General features: G+C 43.3%; 1 protein-coding gene across 1 annotated transcript in view; it reads left to right on the forward strand.

Annotated features, from left to right (window-relative positions):
- CHD2 (chromodomain helicase DNA binding protein 2) overlaps nt 1-15,664 on the forward strand; it is a 72,337-nt gene that overhangs the window by 10,972 nt on the left and 45,701 nt on the right. The window contains exon 3 of the mRNA XM_018562725.1: nt 15,108-15,345. Within this exon, the coding sequence (XP_018418227.1) occupies nt 15,108-15,345 (238 nt within the window). The remainder of the gene's footprint in view (nt 1-15,107; nt 15,346-15,664) is intronic.

Here is a 15,664-nt window from a genome sequence, read left to right on the forward strand (position 1 = left end):
GACCACACTATCACCCCCAGATAACCAGGGATCGATCCTGCTCACATACATTCTTTCTTTCGACAGGAGCTCAGAACTGTCAGAGCTCCGGCCGAAGGAAGCCGGAGCTGACAGGAGCTGCTCTGCGGTCTGCATCCGACACAGATGCAGACCATGGAGCTTCTCCCGCAAGTCAGGTACGCAGTCTGCGACCGTGTGTCTGACATGTCAGCTGGCTGTGGGCAACATAGTACCGGCTCGCGGACCGGTACTTGGAGACCCAAATTTTGAGCCCTGATCTAGTCTACATGTAAACTACTGCTATTCATCCTCTATCTTTTGCGATCCTCACTGTGTGGCCTGCCTGGCACCAAACAAACGTTTTATCCAAGGTCTGCACAGTTCTACATGTGTGGGCTCAATGCACTTCAGTGAAAAGCCCATCTGACAGTGGACATTTCATGAAGCTGAACGTGGTCGGCAGTGTGTATGCGCAGGTAGTGCTGAACAGACGTACAGCAAAGATCCTATGAGAAAGCTGTAGAGAAAAGCTCACTGATCCTCGAGATCCTGTTATAAACCAGTGTCCTTGCTTCCTCCCCCTCCCCCAAAACACACACAAACGGTCATGCCTGATAAAAACAAATGGTCAGTTTTGATCATTGCTTGCAGCAGCTGGGCCATGTAGGAGTTAACTGATAATTTCTTCAGGTACTTCAAAAATCTTCTCATGTAGTGAATTTCTGACCGATTGTAATGCATCAGTGCCACCGATCACCTACTGTTCCCTTTTCTATAGGGAATTGGTAAACTTTTTTCCCTAAATACACCGTTCCTGCCAAGTTGGGAAAATTATCACAGTGTTTTCCAGCAGTGCACTGATTTGTGGGCCCCAGATCTTTCCTGTTCTGCTGTTCTAAGATAGACATCTGCCTATGGCGGGTTATAACAAGCCATAGATGTTTATGTTCTGCCCATTCTTATGCAGTTTTCAAAGGACCTGACATGAAGATTTAACTCTGATAAATTTCCCTTCATTATGGTAATCATATGTTGGCTTGTTAATGATCTATTTATACACTGATCACTCCACAACTAAATGAGTTCAAGACATGGAAAATAAAGAAACTACAAATTGTCTTCAGTCTTGCTACTCCCTGGTTAGCCAACACCCATTCATGTTTGTGAGGCAGATTTTTGCCTGGTACGTAAATTGGCAGTCTTGTAGCATCGGCAAGTGATTCCACTTTGCTTAGCGGAGACATTTCCGATACTAAGTAACTTAAAAGTAAATATATGAAAAATAAATCCTGCTTATCACAATAGAAAATATGAGACTACGACTACAAGGTATGTGTTTTCTCTGCACTTTGGACTGTTTGACCTGACATAGCAGGGGACATAGGACAATGGCCTATACATAGATTGGAATAGCATAAAAGACCAATGCACTGAACATTCATAAATCGCATGTATATAATTCAGGAGCGATCAAAGGCATAGAAAGTAGGGTCCAGGCTAGATAAGAGTTTTGACTTTCAAGCTTCAATGATTAAAATGTTGTTGCAGGATGACAGAATTGTAAATGTACACCACTCAGCATAGAAATTTGATGGATTCCACTGCTGATTTGTTTGTGAAGGTGCAACCTCCTCCAGGGCTTGTACCTTGTGGACCTTTTGGTTTAGTTTTAAAGTGAAAATGGCATTCAAGTACCTTAACTATTAACAAAAATGTATCTTATTTGTGTATCACTCGGCTGTAAATCCTGAAATCATCTCTGAAATGGTGCTGACACTGTCCTTCCTTTAGTAGAGGGATTTTTCCCATAGGGCTGAATGAGAGCTAAAATTAACCCTTGCAGCGGGGCTCCTGGCACACTGCAAGTGTTAACTGCTCATTTTGGTCTAGGACAGGGGTAGCCATACTCCGGCCCTCCAGCTGTGGTGAAACTACAAATCCCATGATGCATCTCTCTGCGGGAGTCATGTCTGGCTGTGATAATCTTGCAATGCCTCATGGGATTTGTAGTTCCACCACAGCTGGTGGGCCGGAGTTTGGCTACCCCTGGTCTAGGGGCTGTAATACAGAAGATAAACTCACCTGATCATTGGTCCTGCAACAATCCGCATTCACCTCTCTCTCCCTCTTATGGAATGTCCCTTGGTGTCCTCACGCCTAATGCAGGTGAATGGACCTGCATTAGACATGATGACATCAGCAGGGCTAAGACCACTGAAGCCTGGGGAACAAGAGGCTGGGGGGAACCGGTCTAGTACCTCCTCATGTATCACTTCCCCCTCCCTTTTAGATTGTAAGCACTCACGGGCAGGTCCCTCCTTACCATCTTGTCTTAAATTGTATTGTGATTGTAATGTCTTCCTTATATTGTAAAGCGCTGCGCAAACTGTTGGCGCTATATAAATCCTGTATAATAATAATAATAGTAGCCAGCAGGACCGAGGATCCGCTTAAGTATATCTTATTTAGTCCAACCCCTAGACCAAAACAAGCAATTAACGGGTGGGTAGCCCCACTGCAAGGGTTAATTCCTTAAAGGAGAACTATGAGGTGAGTGCTTTTCACTCACCTCATAGTTCTAGCCGACCTGTGACAATGAGACTGTCACAGGTCGGCTCAGTAGATCAGGGGGTGAGCGAACACATACCGGGTTCGCTCACCTCTCGATCCTGTCACGGCTCTCTGCCGTGACAGGGGGAGGGGCTGGATTCCCCTCTCCGCGCTCCGATCTGCCAGCGCTGACTGGCGGAACGGACGGGGGAGGGGACGGGAACAGCTGGCTCTGCCTCTAGATAGGCACAGCCAGCTGTCACTCACGCAGCTGGGCGGATACCGTCGTCTAAGTCGGGATCCGCTCCGGCTGTGGCGTCTCAGTATACCGCGGGCTGTAGCTCGCGGTATACTGAGCTTAGGGTAACAGGAGGACGCTAGTTTGTGTCCTCCCGTTACCCAAAGGAGAACTATGGGGAAAAACACTGACCCCATAGTTCTCCTTTAAGTAAGATCTTTGAAGAATACTTAACCTCTTCAATAGGCCTTGTCACACGGTAATTCAAATATATGCTTATTTATAAACTTACCTGGAAACATGTCATTCTTTGTTATGGCAGAATGAACACATAGATGTTTAGGTGCATTTACACAAACAAGAGTTTTCTATCTAGCGGGACTGTTTAGCTTGGTTTTACATGGCTAAACGCATGTAGATTTGTGTAAACGTGTCCAAACCCAGGAATATCTAAACAGAAAAAAGTGGGCTGGGAAGCATAACATTTTGTTTATACTTCCCATATAAGGTCTGTGTTTTACATAGGAGGCCCATGTGCATGAGGCCTGAGTCAGACGCGGCTGATCATGATTAGCCTGGCTAATATGTACACAGCAGGGAAAACTAGTCAGTAGGCAATCAAATGATTCTAAAGGTACCTACAGATAATAGGTGCTGGACTGTTTGTTGATAGGTGCTTGACAAGCTTACCTTCTTGCATTTTTGCATCAATAAAAATATTAGGTATACAAGGTAATAGGTAGATAAGGGAGTGAAGCAGGTGCCGGCCTGTCTCAGGGAAAACAATCGCTGTTAGGGATATCATATAGATGTACTGACTAGATTTCGGAATCATTTGTGGGCAGCTTAGTGCTGCATTGTTTTGATCGACTGTCTGGGAGCTTTAGTGCCGATCCCAGCGTCAGGTGGAGTGATAGTAGAAGAGAAGACGGGGGAAGTATGGGTCTGGGGGCCTAACTTTTGTGTAAGGGTCAGGTTTTAAAGGGTTCAGGGTAAAACAATAATAAAACCAGTAGGTTAATATCCCATAGTCTGTACATTTCAATTCACATTCTAAATTTGCAAAGCGCCCATCCATATTATTCAGGGTTTCAACTTGATTTGTGATATACACTGAGTGGCCAGATTATTATGACCACCAAATCAGTACTTCGTTGGGCCACCTTTTGCCTTCAATACTGCGGCGATTCTTCTTGGCATTGACTCCACGAGATGTTGAAAGGTGATGCGAGGAATCTGACACCATGCCTGATGAATAGCACTGTCCATTTCTGTGAGATTTGATGGTTGTGGAACAAGCTGCCTCATGGCTCTCAACTTCGTTCCACAAATGCTCAATTGGATTGAGCTCTGGTGATTATCGGGGCCACCTAAGCAAGGTAAAGTCTCCCTCATGTTCTTGAAACCACTCCTGCACAATACGAGCACCGTGGCATGGCGCATTGTCTTGTTGAAAGAAGCCATCCCCATTGGGAAATTTTTGCAATGCTCGACTGTCCAATCGTTGTGCTCCTGTCCGAATTGGAGACGTTTTATCTTGTTAACTGCAGACAGCAAAGGTGTTCGAACAGGTCTTCGGCTTCCATATCCCATACAATGCAGTGTACGGCAAACAGTGCATTCAGAGATCACTGATTTAAGATCTGCAGTAGTTTGATGCACTGTTGCCCTTATGTTGTCTTGTACCAGTCTTGCCACTCTCCCTTCTGCCCTAACATTGACTAGTCGCTGGCAGCCACAATTGGCACGTTCAGACCCAGATTTTCAGCTGACAGTCCAGTCTTTAAACACTTTAACAACAGCTGCTCTTGAACATTTAACAAATTCTGCTGTTTTGCTGATATTCGCTCCATGGCTCTGAGCGCCAACAATCATCCCACGTTCAAAGGCTGTTAAATCGCATTGTTTACCCATATCTTCAGAAAGAAATCACTTCTACTGTCGTGGTAAACAACCTGCTTCCCTATTTATAATAGTCTGGCCCTCTAGCAACTTCAGCGCGAAATTATAGCTAATTATAGCTAATTTGCCTACAAACGTCAGGTGGTCATAATAATCTGTCCACTCAGTATATATGCTGCGCTAATATTGTTTGTGTCTGCAGTATTTTCCAGAGCTTTGTGTTGCTTCATTTGTATTCATTTGCATATGCAGAAACACCAGAGATGAAATCAATTTAGTCAAGCAAAACAAATGGCAAACGCACTCATCAACTCATAACCAGCTTTGAAGCAAGGTGCACATGGAAATCAATTTAGCCACACACGAGGGATATTGATAACCTCTTCAAACCTGTATTCCAGCACGGCGTATTTCTTGTTCTCCTATACTGCGGCAGGACAGGTAATTGTATCTACCTGGTCACAACAGTGATTGAGCCATCTGTGTTCTTAATTATTTTTGCTTCTGAAATATTTAACTGCTTGATGGCAGTATCCTCATTTGCAATGCATTAAAATCAGTGCTCTGCTAATGATGATGGGACACAACTAGTTATATCTCTCAATAGCAGAGATTCCAGCTAGGGCGGCACAGGTGATTGCTATTATTCCTTGGCAGTCGCCTCTTGTGCAGCACACTGAAATCCAAGCAATGAGAATGAGATAACCATTAAAAATCAATTACATTTCTCAGTCGCAAAGCGATTTACTCACCTGTGTACCCCTAGCCTAACCCTACCCACAGGATCCCAGTAATGAGAATTAAAGAAGCATGTAACAGAAAATGTATTCACAACTGGCTACGGCTTCAACATAGACTTCATATTTTTATTTATTTAGTATAGGTATTTATATAGCGCCTCAATTTACACAGTGCTTTCCATAGTTGCACATTCCCATCAGTCCCTGCCCTCAAGGAGCTTACAACCTAAAGTCCCTATCTCACATTCATATAGGGCCAATTTAGACAGAAGCCATTTAACCTTTCAGCATGTCTTTGGAGTGTGGGAGGAAACCAGAGTGCCTGGAGTAAACCCACGCAAGCACAGGGAGGACATGCAAACTACTTGCAGATAGTGTCCTGACCGGGATTTAAACCAGAGACCCCCAGTGCTGCCAAGTGGAAGTATATGAGCACATAAATGTTTTGGCATGTATAAACACATTTAGGCCCCATTCACACATGCATTGAGGCAGGCTCACAAATTGCTCAGTGTGGCTCGTGACCAGCTGCGGAGGGGAAGTGCTATACAAAGCAATGACAGCGCCCTTGGCAAATTGCATGTAATCAGACATGTTGTGATTGTCAGTGGATGATGGACAGCACAGTGGCGTATTGGTTAGCTGGTTCGAATCCTGGCCAGATCACTATCTGCAAGGAGTTTGCATGTTCTCTCTGCTTGCGTGGGTTTCCTCCGGGTATTCCAAAGACATGCTGGAAGGTTAATTGGCTCCTGTCTAAATTGGCCCTGTATGCATGTGAGGTAGGGACCTTCGATTTCTAAGCTCTTTGAGGGCAGGTACTGATGTGAATGTGCACTATGTAATGCACTGCATAAATTGTCAGCACTATTTAATTACCTTAATAAATCAAAAATAAATGATTGCCCATGGATCCAAACAGTTTGTTTTCAGGGGCAATCATCTGCAGGTAGTCACAGCGTGTCCAGTTAGATGTGAATGACTGTTGTCCCCGTCAGCTGTCATTGCTTTGTGTAGCACTTCCCTTCTACAGCTGTTTGCTTGAGTCTTAAGGTGGCCATACACTTTACAACCCTCGCAAGACTTTTGTCTTGCGAGGGTTGTAAAGTAATTTTAAAAAACGTACGATCTGCCTATCTTGGAAAGGCAGATCGTACTTGCGATCATTGCAAGCCCGCCCCCTTGAGTGGCGGGCTTCCGATGACTGCAATGCTTCAACGGGCAGTGCACGCATGCGCCCACTAACCCTCGGCGGGTTTTCCAGCCTGCTTGTTCGACAGAAGACGTGCCACCGTACAGTAGAAATGGTCGCACGCCTTCCAAACACTTTGCGATTATCGTACGATCGCGGGATTTCCCGCGATTCTCGTACGATAGTCGTACAGTGTATGGGCATCTTTTATGGAGCAATTTGTGAGACTACCCCAAATGCATGTGTGAATGGGCCCTTAGGTGTACTAACCTTGTTAAAATAAAAGGAGCAAAAAAAAACCAAACACCTCTGTGTTGGAGATTATTCAAGTTTAATATACAGCAAGGCAGCACAAAAAAAGGAGTACTAAGGCAAATGAAACATAAACCCGTGACATCAGGGCATTGCAAACTCTGCATTTGATTATAAATTGCTTGAGCAGGTTACCCGCATGTCACAGAGATCTGGGCAGCTGAAGTTGCATGCAAATCTCAGAATTTCTGTAGGTAAACCTGAACCTGTTCATCCCAAGCGGCCTTCTTTTTACTTTACATGCTCTGTTGAAATTGCCCAGGTTTGTGACTGATTTAATAGGATTGTTGCTTGATTTTACAAATCCCATTTTCTGCTGCTTGAAACGAAACTCCAGTTTCTGAAATATAAAAATTGCCCATAAATGAATCTAGCAATCCACGGGGATTGCTAGATTCTGGATAAATGTAGCTTCTGGTAGCTTGAGAGTTACTATTAAAAATAGGTTTAACTAATGCTACTCCCCATACTATACCATTCCATAACATAAACTCTATGACTTCATATTAATATTGAAATAAAGTAACCAAAAGAAAATTTAAGACAAACAGATGCACTTAGTACAGTGCTGTAATACAGGTGCTGTAATGCTGCGTGCACTGTGGCTGCCTGACAGTGGAACTGGAGATCTGCAGTATATTGTAATCCATGAGCATTGTACTCTTGTTCAGACACTTGTTCCCAGGATAATACAGGGGCAATCACAATCTTTGGTCCCGATCCTCTACCTTCCCATGCTGCAGAGCCCTCTCTCCCTCTCCTACAAGGTCGTAGATTGGCAGGACAGTGAGTGCACAGTGGGTTTTTCTTGCCAGTCAGATGTGAGTTCCGGTTAGTTGAATACTGGTCAGCAGAGAGTTTACTGTGTGTGTGTATGTCTGCATGTGTGTGTATATATATATATATATATACACAATGTATGTATGTATGTATGTATATGTGTATGTGTGTGTGTGTGTGTATATATATGTGTGTATATATATATATAAAATCTCCACCTTCTCTCCAATGCTGACCATCATCATTCAACCCACTTCCTGTGAGCCCCCAGGTCATCATGGACACACCCCCCCGGGTGCATCACCATGTCTGACTGGGCACACAATACAATACTGAAGCTGCTTTCTGCAATATTAAAGACTGCCCAATGTTGGGAGTTGAAGGACCATGTGACCAGCCAGAATACCCCTGGGGTTAAGTAAATATAAGGGGGACTTTCTCAAAAAATAGGTGCATGGAGGGTGGATTTTTTTTTTAAAAGGTGGAAAAAAATTAGAGAACCTCTTTCAAGCGTACATGCTGTAAACCGTCTGTTTCAAGTAGTATGATAAACATTTTAGCTGGACGGCTTTACAGGCAAATGGTAATAGACAGAAACAGGCATAGACATAGTCCACCCCGTCTAAATAAAAAAGCGCACAATTGATATAAGAGAAAAATATGCATTAATTGTATTATTGTTTGTATTGAAGCCTGTTTTATCAGTGGATTGCAGGTGCAGTACCCAGGCTGCTGCAGACTGTGTCTCCAGCCCCAGATTTACACCAAGCTATGGACATTCGGTTATGGGCCTGGAGGAAGTAATCAATGAACTATGATATTGCCGCACTTATTAGTATACAGGATTTATATAGCGACAACAGTTGGCGCAGCGCTTTACAATATAATACTCCATTGAGATCGGGTCCCTCTGCCACAGTGGCAGATAGAATTTGTAGTCTTTTCATGCACAGATCCTGCTCACACAGCCACATTGAATTCAAAAGTATAAAGAATGCTGCAGGATGAAGAACCCTGCCATTCATGTCCAAGGAAGGGGTTGGAAAGGTGGACTATGCATTTAAATGAGACCGCCTAATTTCCTCTCTCTGACTTGAAGTATGTACATAAATAAATGTGCGCATGAACTTACGAAATGAACAATAATATACACTACAGTAACCTTAAATAACATTTTATACCACCATTCTTTACTTGTAAGCGAGTTAATGATTTACTTTCTGCTGTGCTGCACTCTGATACTGCCCTCAGGCTTGGCCTCACCTCGAATTACATGAGATTCCAGTACACACCCCTGTGCCAGTCAAAACAGGTGAAGCTGGCGGACTGGAAGGTTTTGGGAGGGACATATAGAAGTGAAGTTAAGTGTCTTTTACTTTTGTAGTCAAATTTGAGAAACCCCACTAGATGTTTGTTAATTGTTCCCATTCACACAGCATACTTTCACATATTTAAAAAATATATATTTCTTACCTTTTAGCTGTTTCTTTGGAGAAGGCCTTTGTGCAGATTCCAGGCTACTCTGAGCAGCTTGAATGTGAAACTAGAGGGACAGACTGAGCTTCCCCTCAATACCATACAATGCTTCTAAGCCTTTAACCCTTTGATAGGACAGACAGTGTTCAAATCTAGTTTGTAACTGATAATGAGATCTATAATGTCTTCCTTATATTGTAAAGCGCTGCGCAAACTGTTGGTGCTATATAAATCCTGAATAATAATAATCTGCCAGCACAGTACAGACAGGGTTCATTAGAGTAAACATAACTTTGCACAGCCCCCTTCTTAACATTACATAGGCGGTAAGCTATGGTAGAATTTTTAAGCAAGTAAAAAGAACTTAAAATTTAAGAAGAAATGTTTAAATATTTGTCTAAGTTCTGTTATGTGAATGAGAACATGTAACACATATAAAGTCTGTATTATCCCAATTTGACTGCAAAAGTGGAAATACACTTTAAGGAACAAATGTGAACACAAGGGCTAGTTGATAGCTTCTATCCTGTTATTTTAAAGCTGCATATATGTAAGATTTTAAAATAACTGCAGACAGGGCCGGTGCTGCCACTAGGCAAACTAGGCAGCCGCCTAGGGCTCAGCCTTGTTCACTCACCCCCCTCATGGTGCCCCCCCCCTTTCTATTTCAGATTTAAATAGCCAATAGCAGTCTGGCTATTGCTCCTGGCTGCTTACATCCACCTGTCGCCTGTAGAAGCTAGCTGGCAAGAGAATGAGGCCGCGTCGGGGGCATTGGGGGTTACGCCACGGGAGGGGGGGTGCAAGTAGCTGGTCTTGCCTAGGGCACAAAATAGTCCAGCACCGGCCCTGACTGCAGAGCAACAGTGTTTTTATGTATTTCTCTCTTTCTGCCAGTATATCTTATGACTCCATATAATAGTGCATAGATATATTGGGTTTGATGAAACAGCTATTAAAGAGAGACGTCTTTATTTCCTGCCTGTTTACACCTCACTAAGGAACACCCGTACACCCTGCTGTCTCACACACTTCTTTGGCTCTCTTCCACCAGTCCTGTACATCTAATTCTTTCCCTGGCAGGCATGTCACTCTGCCTGCCGGGCCCTTCTACAGAAAATAAAGCCAAGGACTACAACATGTTATCAACCCCCCAAAAATATTCAATATTATAATTTATAAATAAACCTTATTGTAGCTGCTAAAACTGAATGATTGTGTTTTTTCTTCCTTATATTCTACGTTTTCTGATCATGCTTCATGTTAAACCCATGTTCAGGGGCAACCCCTCCCACACCTCCTACCCCCAGCCCCCACTTACCTATATTGCACAGTAATCTGGCGCAGCTGTGCATGGCTCTGACCCCACAGCTGCACCATCCACTCACAGACCCTTTGAGTTGCATATGTGAAAGGAGAAACAAGTCCATGCACCATGGGCAGAGGGGCTTGTCGTTCTCAATGGAATACAAGTGCAGTGACATCACTGTGCTTGTAGTCCATTCATTCCTCCTTCTGCCCATGTTATGTAAGCTGACCATACACTGTTATATTTTCTTTGTTCAACCCATGGGCCAAATAAAGAAAATATAACCGATTCTGGTTGGCTGCAAGCTCTGTTCGGCTGAAGATTTTCCAACTGGCTCCTTCGATCTTCTGGCATGCCAGGGACGGAAGGGTGCTGACAGCGGCACTCACTGTGTGAATTTCAAGAACCACCCACAATTTGCATAGTGTATGGCCAGCTTTAATGGCAGTGTCAAGGTACAGACATGGGGGGAAGAGTGTGCAGGAGCCAGAACATTGCACCCGCAATCTACAGATCATGATTGCAATGCTTTACTGGCTCCAATGCAAAAAAAAATAATACATTCAAATGTTTTTCTTTTATCAGGTCAAAGGCGGAAATTCCCTTTTAACCATTGTGGTGTTATCTACCCATACTCTATAAGCTCGGGGAATTTTCTGTGCAGATATTGAATCCTGATAGTTTTTGTCCTTACAGTGCTCAGAATGGGAACTCCTTTGTTAGTCTCGATAGTTTAGTTTTTTGTTTTTTTTAGTATGAGTCATAACTGTGCTGGCACTAGAGCTATCCATACAGCATAGCCCTTGGGCTGAGTGAGAGAAAATAGCAGTTTCTCCACTGCTGGCTATTGTATTCCAACAGCCAGCACCTGCAGCCATCTGAATACCGGAAGAGTGACTGTATCTGATATGATGCAGTCATTATTTGCTCAATAATTTTCCACCCAGCTCAGTTTATTTTTAAATCAAATTCATGTCAAACTGATTGGTGCTACAGGGCCACCCACAGCCCAAGTTTCTTGCTGAATCGGCAAAATGGCTAGCTTAAGGCCATCATTAATAGGCAGATATCTACCTGTCCTTAAAGCAGCATTTCTCAACGTATTTTCAGTCGCAGAACCCTTAAAAGTATGCAAAATCTGTGGGCACCCCAGGCAAAAATGTAAAAAACGAATTCCAGATGGGGTCGGGTATGCATTTTAGAAGGGGGCCCCATGCAAAAGCACAAAGGTGGGGTTCCCTCTTCACATTAAAGCCCCCTTTACATTAGGAGCCCTCTTCGCATCAGAAGCCCCCCTTCCTTTAGATTATAAGCCCAGCATCAGAATTTCCCCCTTCACATAAGGAGCCCCCTTTACATCAGAGTCCTTAGTTCCCTTTCACCCCAGAGGCCTTGGTTGATAATGGTTACCTTAAACAAAGGACTCAGCATGATCTATGCTAATAACAAGAAGTGTGTGGAACTCTGTATCCTTTACTCTTCTCCACTGAAGGATCCGGATCCCCTTGCAGGGAGATTTTTGCTAAAAATATCTCCCTGTACGATAATGAATGCCTCCGATTGCCTGAAGGACTCATTGCTAGATATAGTACAGAACTGAAGAACAGTACAGAAACTCAAGCTATGCTTGAAATCTGGAGCATTGCTTGCTTTTATTAAGCAGCGTATAATCAGCCATGCAGAGAGCCACTAGAAGGAGAATCTTTTCTTAGTATATTTGCCATGTGGCCTGCTTTAAAGAGGATCTAAACTGTGGAAGCTGTGCCCACAACGGGCAAACAGAGGCCAATATATATGAATAGCATAGTATGATTTCTAGTGCCCCTTGTATAATCTGTCGTTTTAATTTCAACTAAAGCTGGTAATATATTAGAAATTCTAACCGTGGGTGGCCTTGCTGGCACCACCAGGCTCAACCGGGCAGAAAATTGTTGACCAAACAGTGACTGCAGCCAATCAGATGCAATCACTTTTCAGGTATTCTATCAGCCGCGGATACCCGTGTTTTATCGAAAGCTCCAACCCGTCGAAATCTCCAGCTGCATTTTAACAATATTTAGCAGTTGGCAACTCAACGAGAATTCTGAAAACGCTATGCACGCATGCACACCACCACTATACAGAGCTCCAGTCTTTCTGAGCAACAGAAGTGAGGTAGTTGGAGATTTTGATAGAACACCGGCGATGGGGGAATTGGCCCATGTTCTCTTTTTCATCCAGAAAAAAACGATATGTCTATGGCCTCTTAAGGCTTGAATCTTCCAGATTTGAGCATACACACGTAATGTAGGATCTGATCTTGAAGGGTGTGGCCAGCGTAAAGTTTACTCTGTCATTAGTTATTTGTACGATTTTGAGGAAAATGTCACATGAGCAATTGAACTTAAGAGCATGTTTTTTTATGAGACCATCTTTTTTTTTTTGCCATATATGTGCCAATATCCAATACTTATATGGGTTTGACATCTGACACTGTATTTGTAAACCTTTTTTTGGCATAGAACACTATGAATGGAAAGACACAAAGCTTGTGCACAGTTTTTCTATCTGTCTATAGCCTTGGCAATAGTTTGTATAGGCATTTCTCTTGTGGTTATTAAATGCGTTGCTGGTAAATCTTCCTACCAACAATAGCAAAGCGTTCATGTTTCAGACCTTCATGTTCTGCTTATGTAATCAAACTGAGTGACTCATACGGAGGAGAATTTGGAGCTTTCTTCCTCCCCCTGTTGAAATTTGAGCCTTACTATTTTTACCATGTCAGAGTGATGGGAATGCATTTCCCTATTTCAGCAATCATGTATGGTTCCCTGATTGTTTGTGAATACTTTTCTGTTTATTATTGCAATATTTATGACTTCCCAAGAAAGGCCCGCGTCTCCTAAACACACAAAACTGCAGGCATGCTGTGTGAGATTCTCCATTTTGGTTCAGCACAGCAGCTGCCGGGACACAGCATGTGATTGGATTATGTTACAAAATGGCCTCCCAGCCCTTTAATCCTCTGTGAGTTTCCTCAGCTTGTTTGTGCTGCACTCTGCTGTTGCTTCATGTTATGGCATGCAAATTTACCAAGTCAGCACGACTGTCTACGACATTTAGAAGTAATACAACACCCATGTGTGTTATTCTTACATAAAGGTTTCATTTTATTGATTTAAATGAAGTAATTGTAAGGACATGACATTAACTTGCTATGAGAACACAATAAATGGCTTTGGAAGGAGGAGGCATCATGTTCAGTGTCATGCTTTATTGGGCTTGTGTGCATTTATGTCTCATCTAATCTTCCTTTCCCTATTTGTTAGTACGCGGCATCATTCTGCTGTACTGAGTTACACGCCGTATAGCATGACACTCACAACCTGCAGTGTACTTGTCTGTTGCATCCTGCATTGTAAAATCTGCCATGTTTACATTGCAATGTATTGTCTTTAATCTGCTCCTGGAGTTCAGGGAAATGACAGTTGTTTTGACAAGAACAGTTTCTTATATTTATGACAAGTGTAGTAAATAGCATCAGATTCAGGTACATGGTACAGAAACCTCTGACACTGACAGAACTGGTGCAAATATGAACTCAAAACATCGACTAGTGAAATAGTCCTTTACCCTAACTAGTTAATTATACAAATTATTATTATTGTGCATTGTGAAAAATGTGTTTTCATAATGTGTGTTAGAAACTAATTTATTATAAATGAAGCATTATTAAAAACCAACCTGTACATTCTGCGAATGTTCAATATTCCCTTTTTTAGGGAAGGGTTAGGGTTTCTTGACTGCTTAAAGGAGAACTATGAGATGAGTGCTTTTCACTCACCTCATAGTTCTAGCCGACCTGTGACAATGAGACTGTCACAGGTCGGCTCAGTAGATCGGGAGGTGAGCGAACACATACCAGCGTTCGCTCACCTCTGGATCATGTCACGGCTCTCTGCCGTGACAGGGGAGGGGCTGGATTCCCCCTGCTCCGCTCCGCCAGCGCTGGCTAGCGGAACAGACGGGGGGGGGGGCGGGGACAGGTTGCTCTGCCACTAGATAGGCAGAGCTGTCAGAGCTACAGCTGTCAGTCACGCAGCTGGGCGGATCCCGTCACAATTGTCGGGATCCGCTTCAGCTGCGGCGTCTCAGTATACCGCGAGCAGTAGCCTAGGGTGATGGGAGGACGCTAGTTTGTGTCCTCCCGTTACCCTAAGGAGAACTATGGGGAAAAGCCTTAACCCCATAGTTCTCCTTTAAGGGTAAAAATGTAAACTTGCTTCTCTTTCTTTGTAATGTTAGAGGGGGGTGGTGAGAGGTTAAAGCATTACAACCTAGGCTTCTCCATTGTATGTTAATGAGAGTAACACAATTCTGAAATTTCAGTCTATGTATTATGTAAATTTGTAGAATAGTATTAAGGAATACTTTACTATTCGCTTCTTAATGGGGGAGCTGCAATTCATTTCAAATGGGGAATTCATTCTGATACTTTTTTTGGTTGTTTTATTCCAGCAAACCTATTCCTTTAGATATTGAAGTACTTTAATAGCTATTCACCTTTGGCTGAGTTATTTTGTAATGGTTTTTCTGCATTGCTTTTTGTTCTTCTTTTTTTTTTTTTAGTCATTCGGCCTCAGAAGAGTCTAATCACTCCGCGTCAGAATCAGGCAGCCAATCAGAAAGCGAGCAAGCAAGTGAGCAGGCAAGTGAGCAGGCCAGTGAATCCAATAGCAGCTCTGTGTCTTCAGAGAGTCAGTCTGAATCAGAATGCGACTCTGCAGGCTCCAAAACCCAGGATGCAGCAACCGATACAAAACAGAAGAATCTTCCCAAAAAGGAGAGATTGGCGGATGTGAAAAAGGCAAGACGTTCTTGAGGGGATTTGTGAAGTAAATCTTGTGAAGTCTCAGTATTCCTGTGTGCGCACAAGCATATGGGCTATTCAGCATTCCAGTACAAAGGAACGGGGATGGTGGGCAAAGTGCAGTAACCCATAACATCCTGTACCATGGGCACATATAGGAGTGTATGGCTTCTTTGACAAAGCAGATTGAAAAAACAACTTCTGTTGCCCGGAGTGGTGCCTCCAGGGCGACACAGGGAATTTTGGTCGAGTCAGCAGGACCCAAAGTTCAAGCAACGTACGGCCAACTTAAGAGTGGTTCTAAAAAGAGTATATC

This window comes from Nanorana parkeri, unplaced genomic scaffold (assembly GCF_000935625.1).
Source record: "Nanorana parkeri isolate BGI_ZX_2015 unplaced genomic scaffold, ASM93562v1 scaffold594, whole genome shotgun sequence".
NCBI classification, from domain to species: Eukaryota; Metazoa; Chordata; class Amphibia; order Anura; family Dicroglossidae; genus Nanorana; species Nanorana parkeri.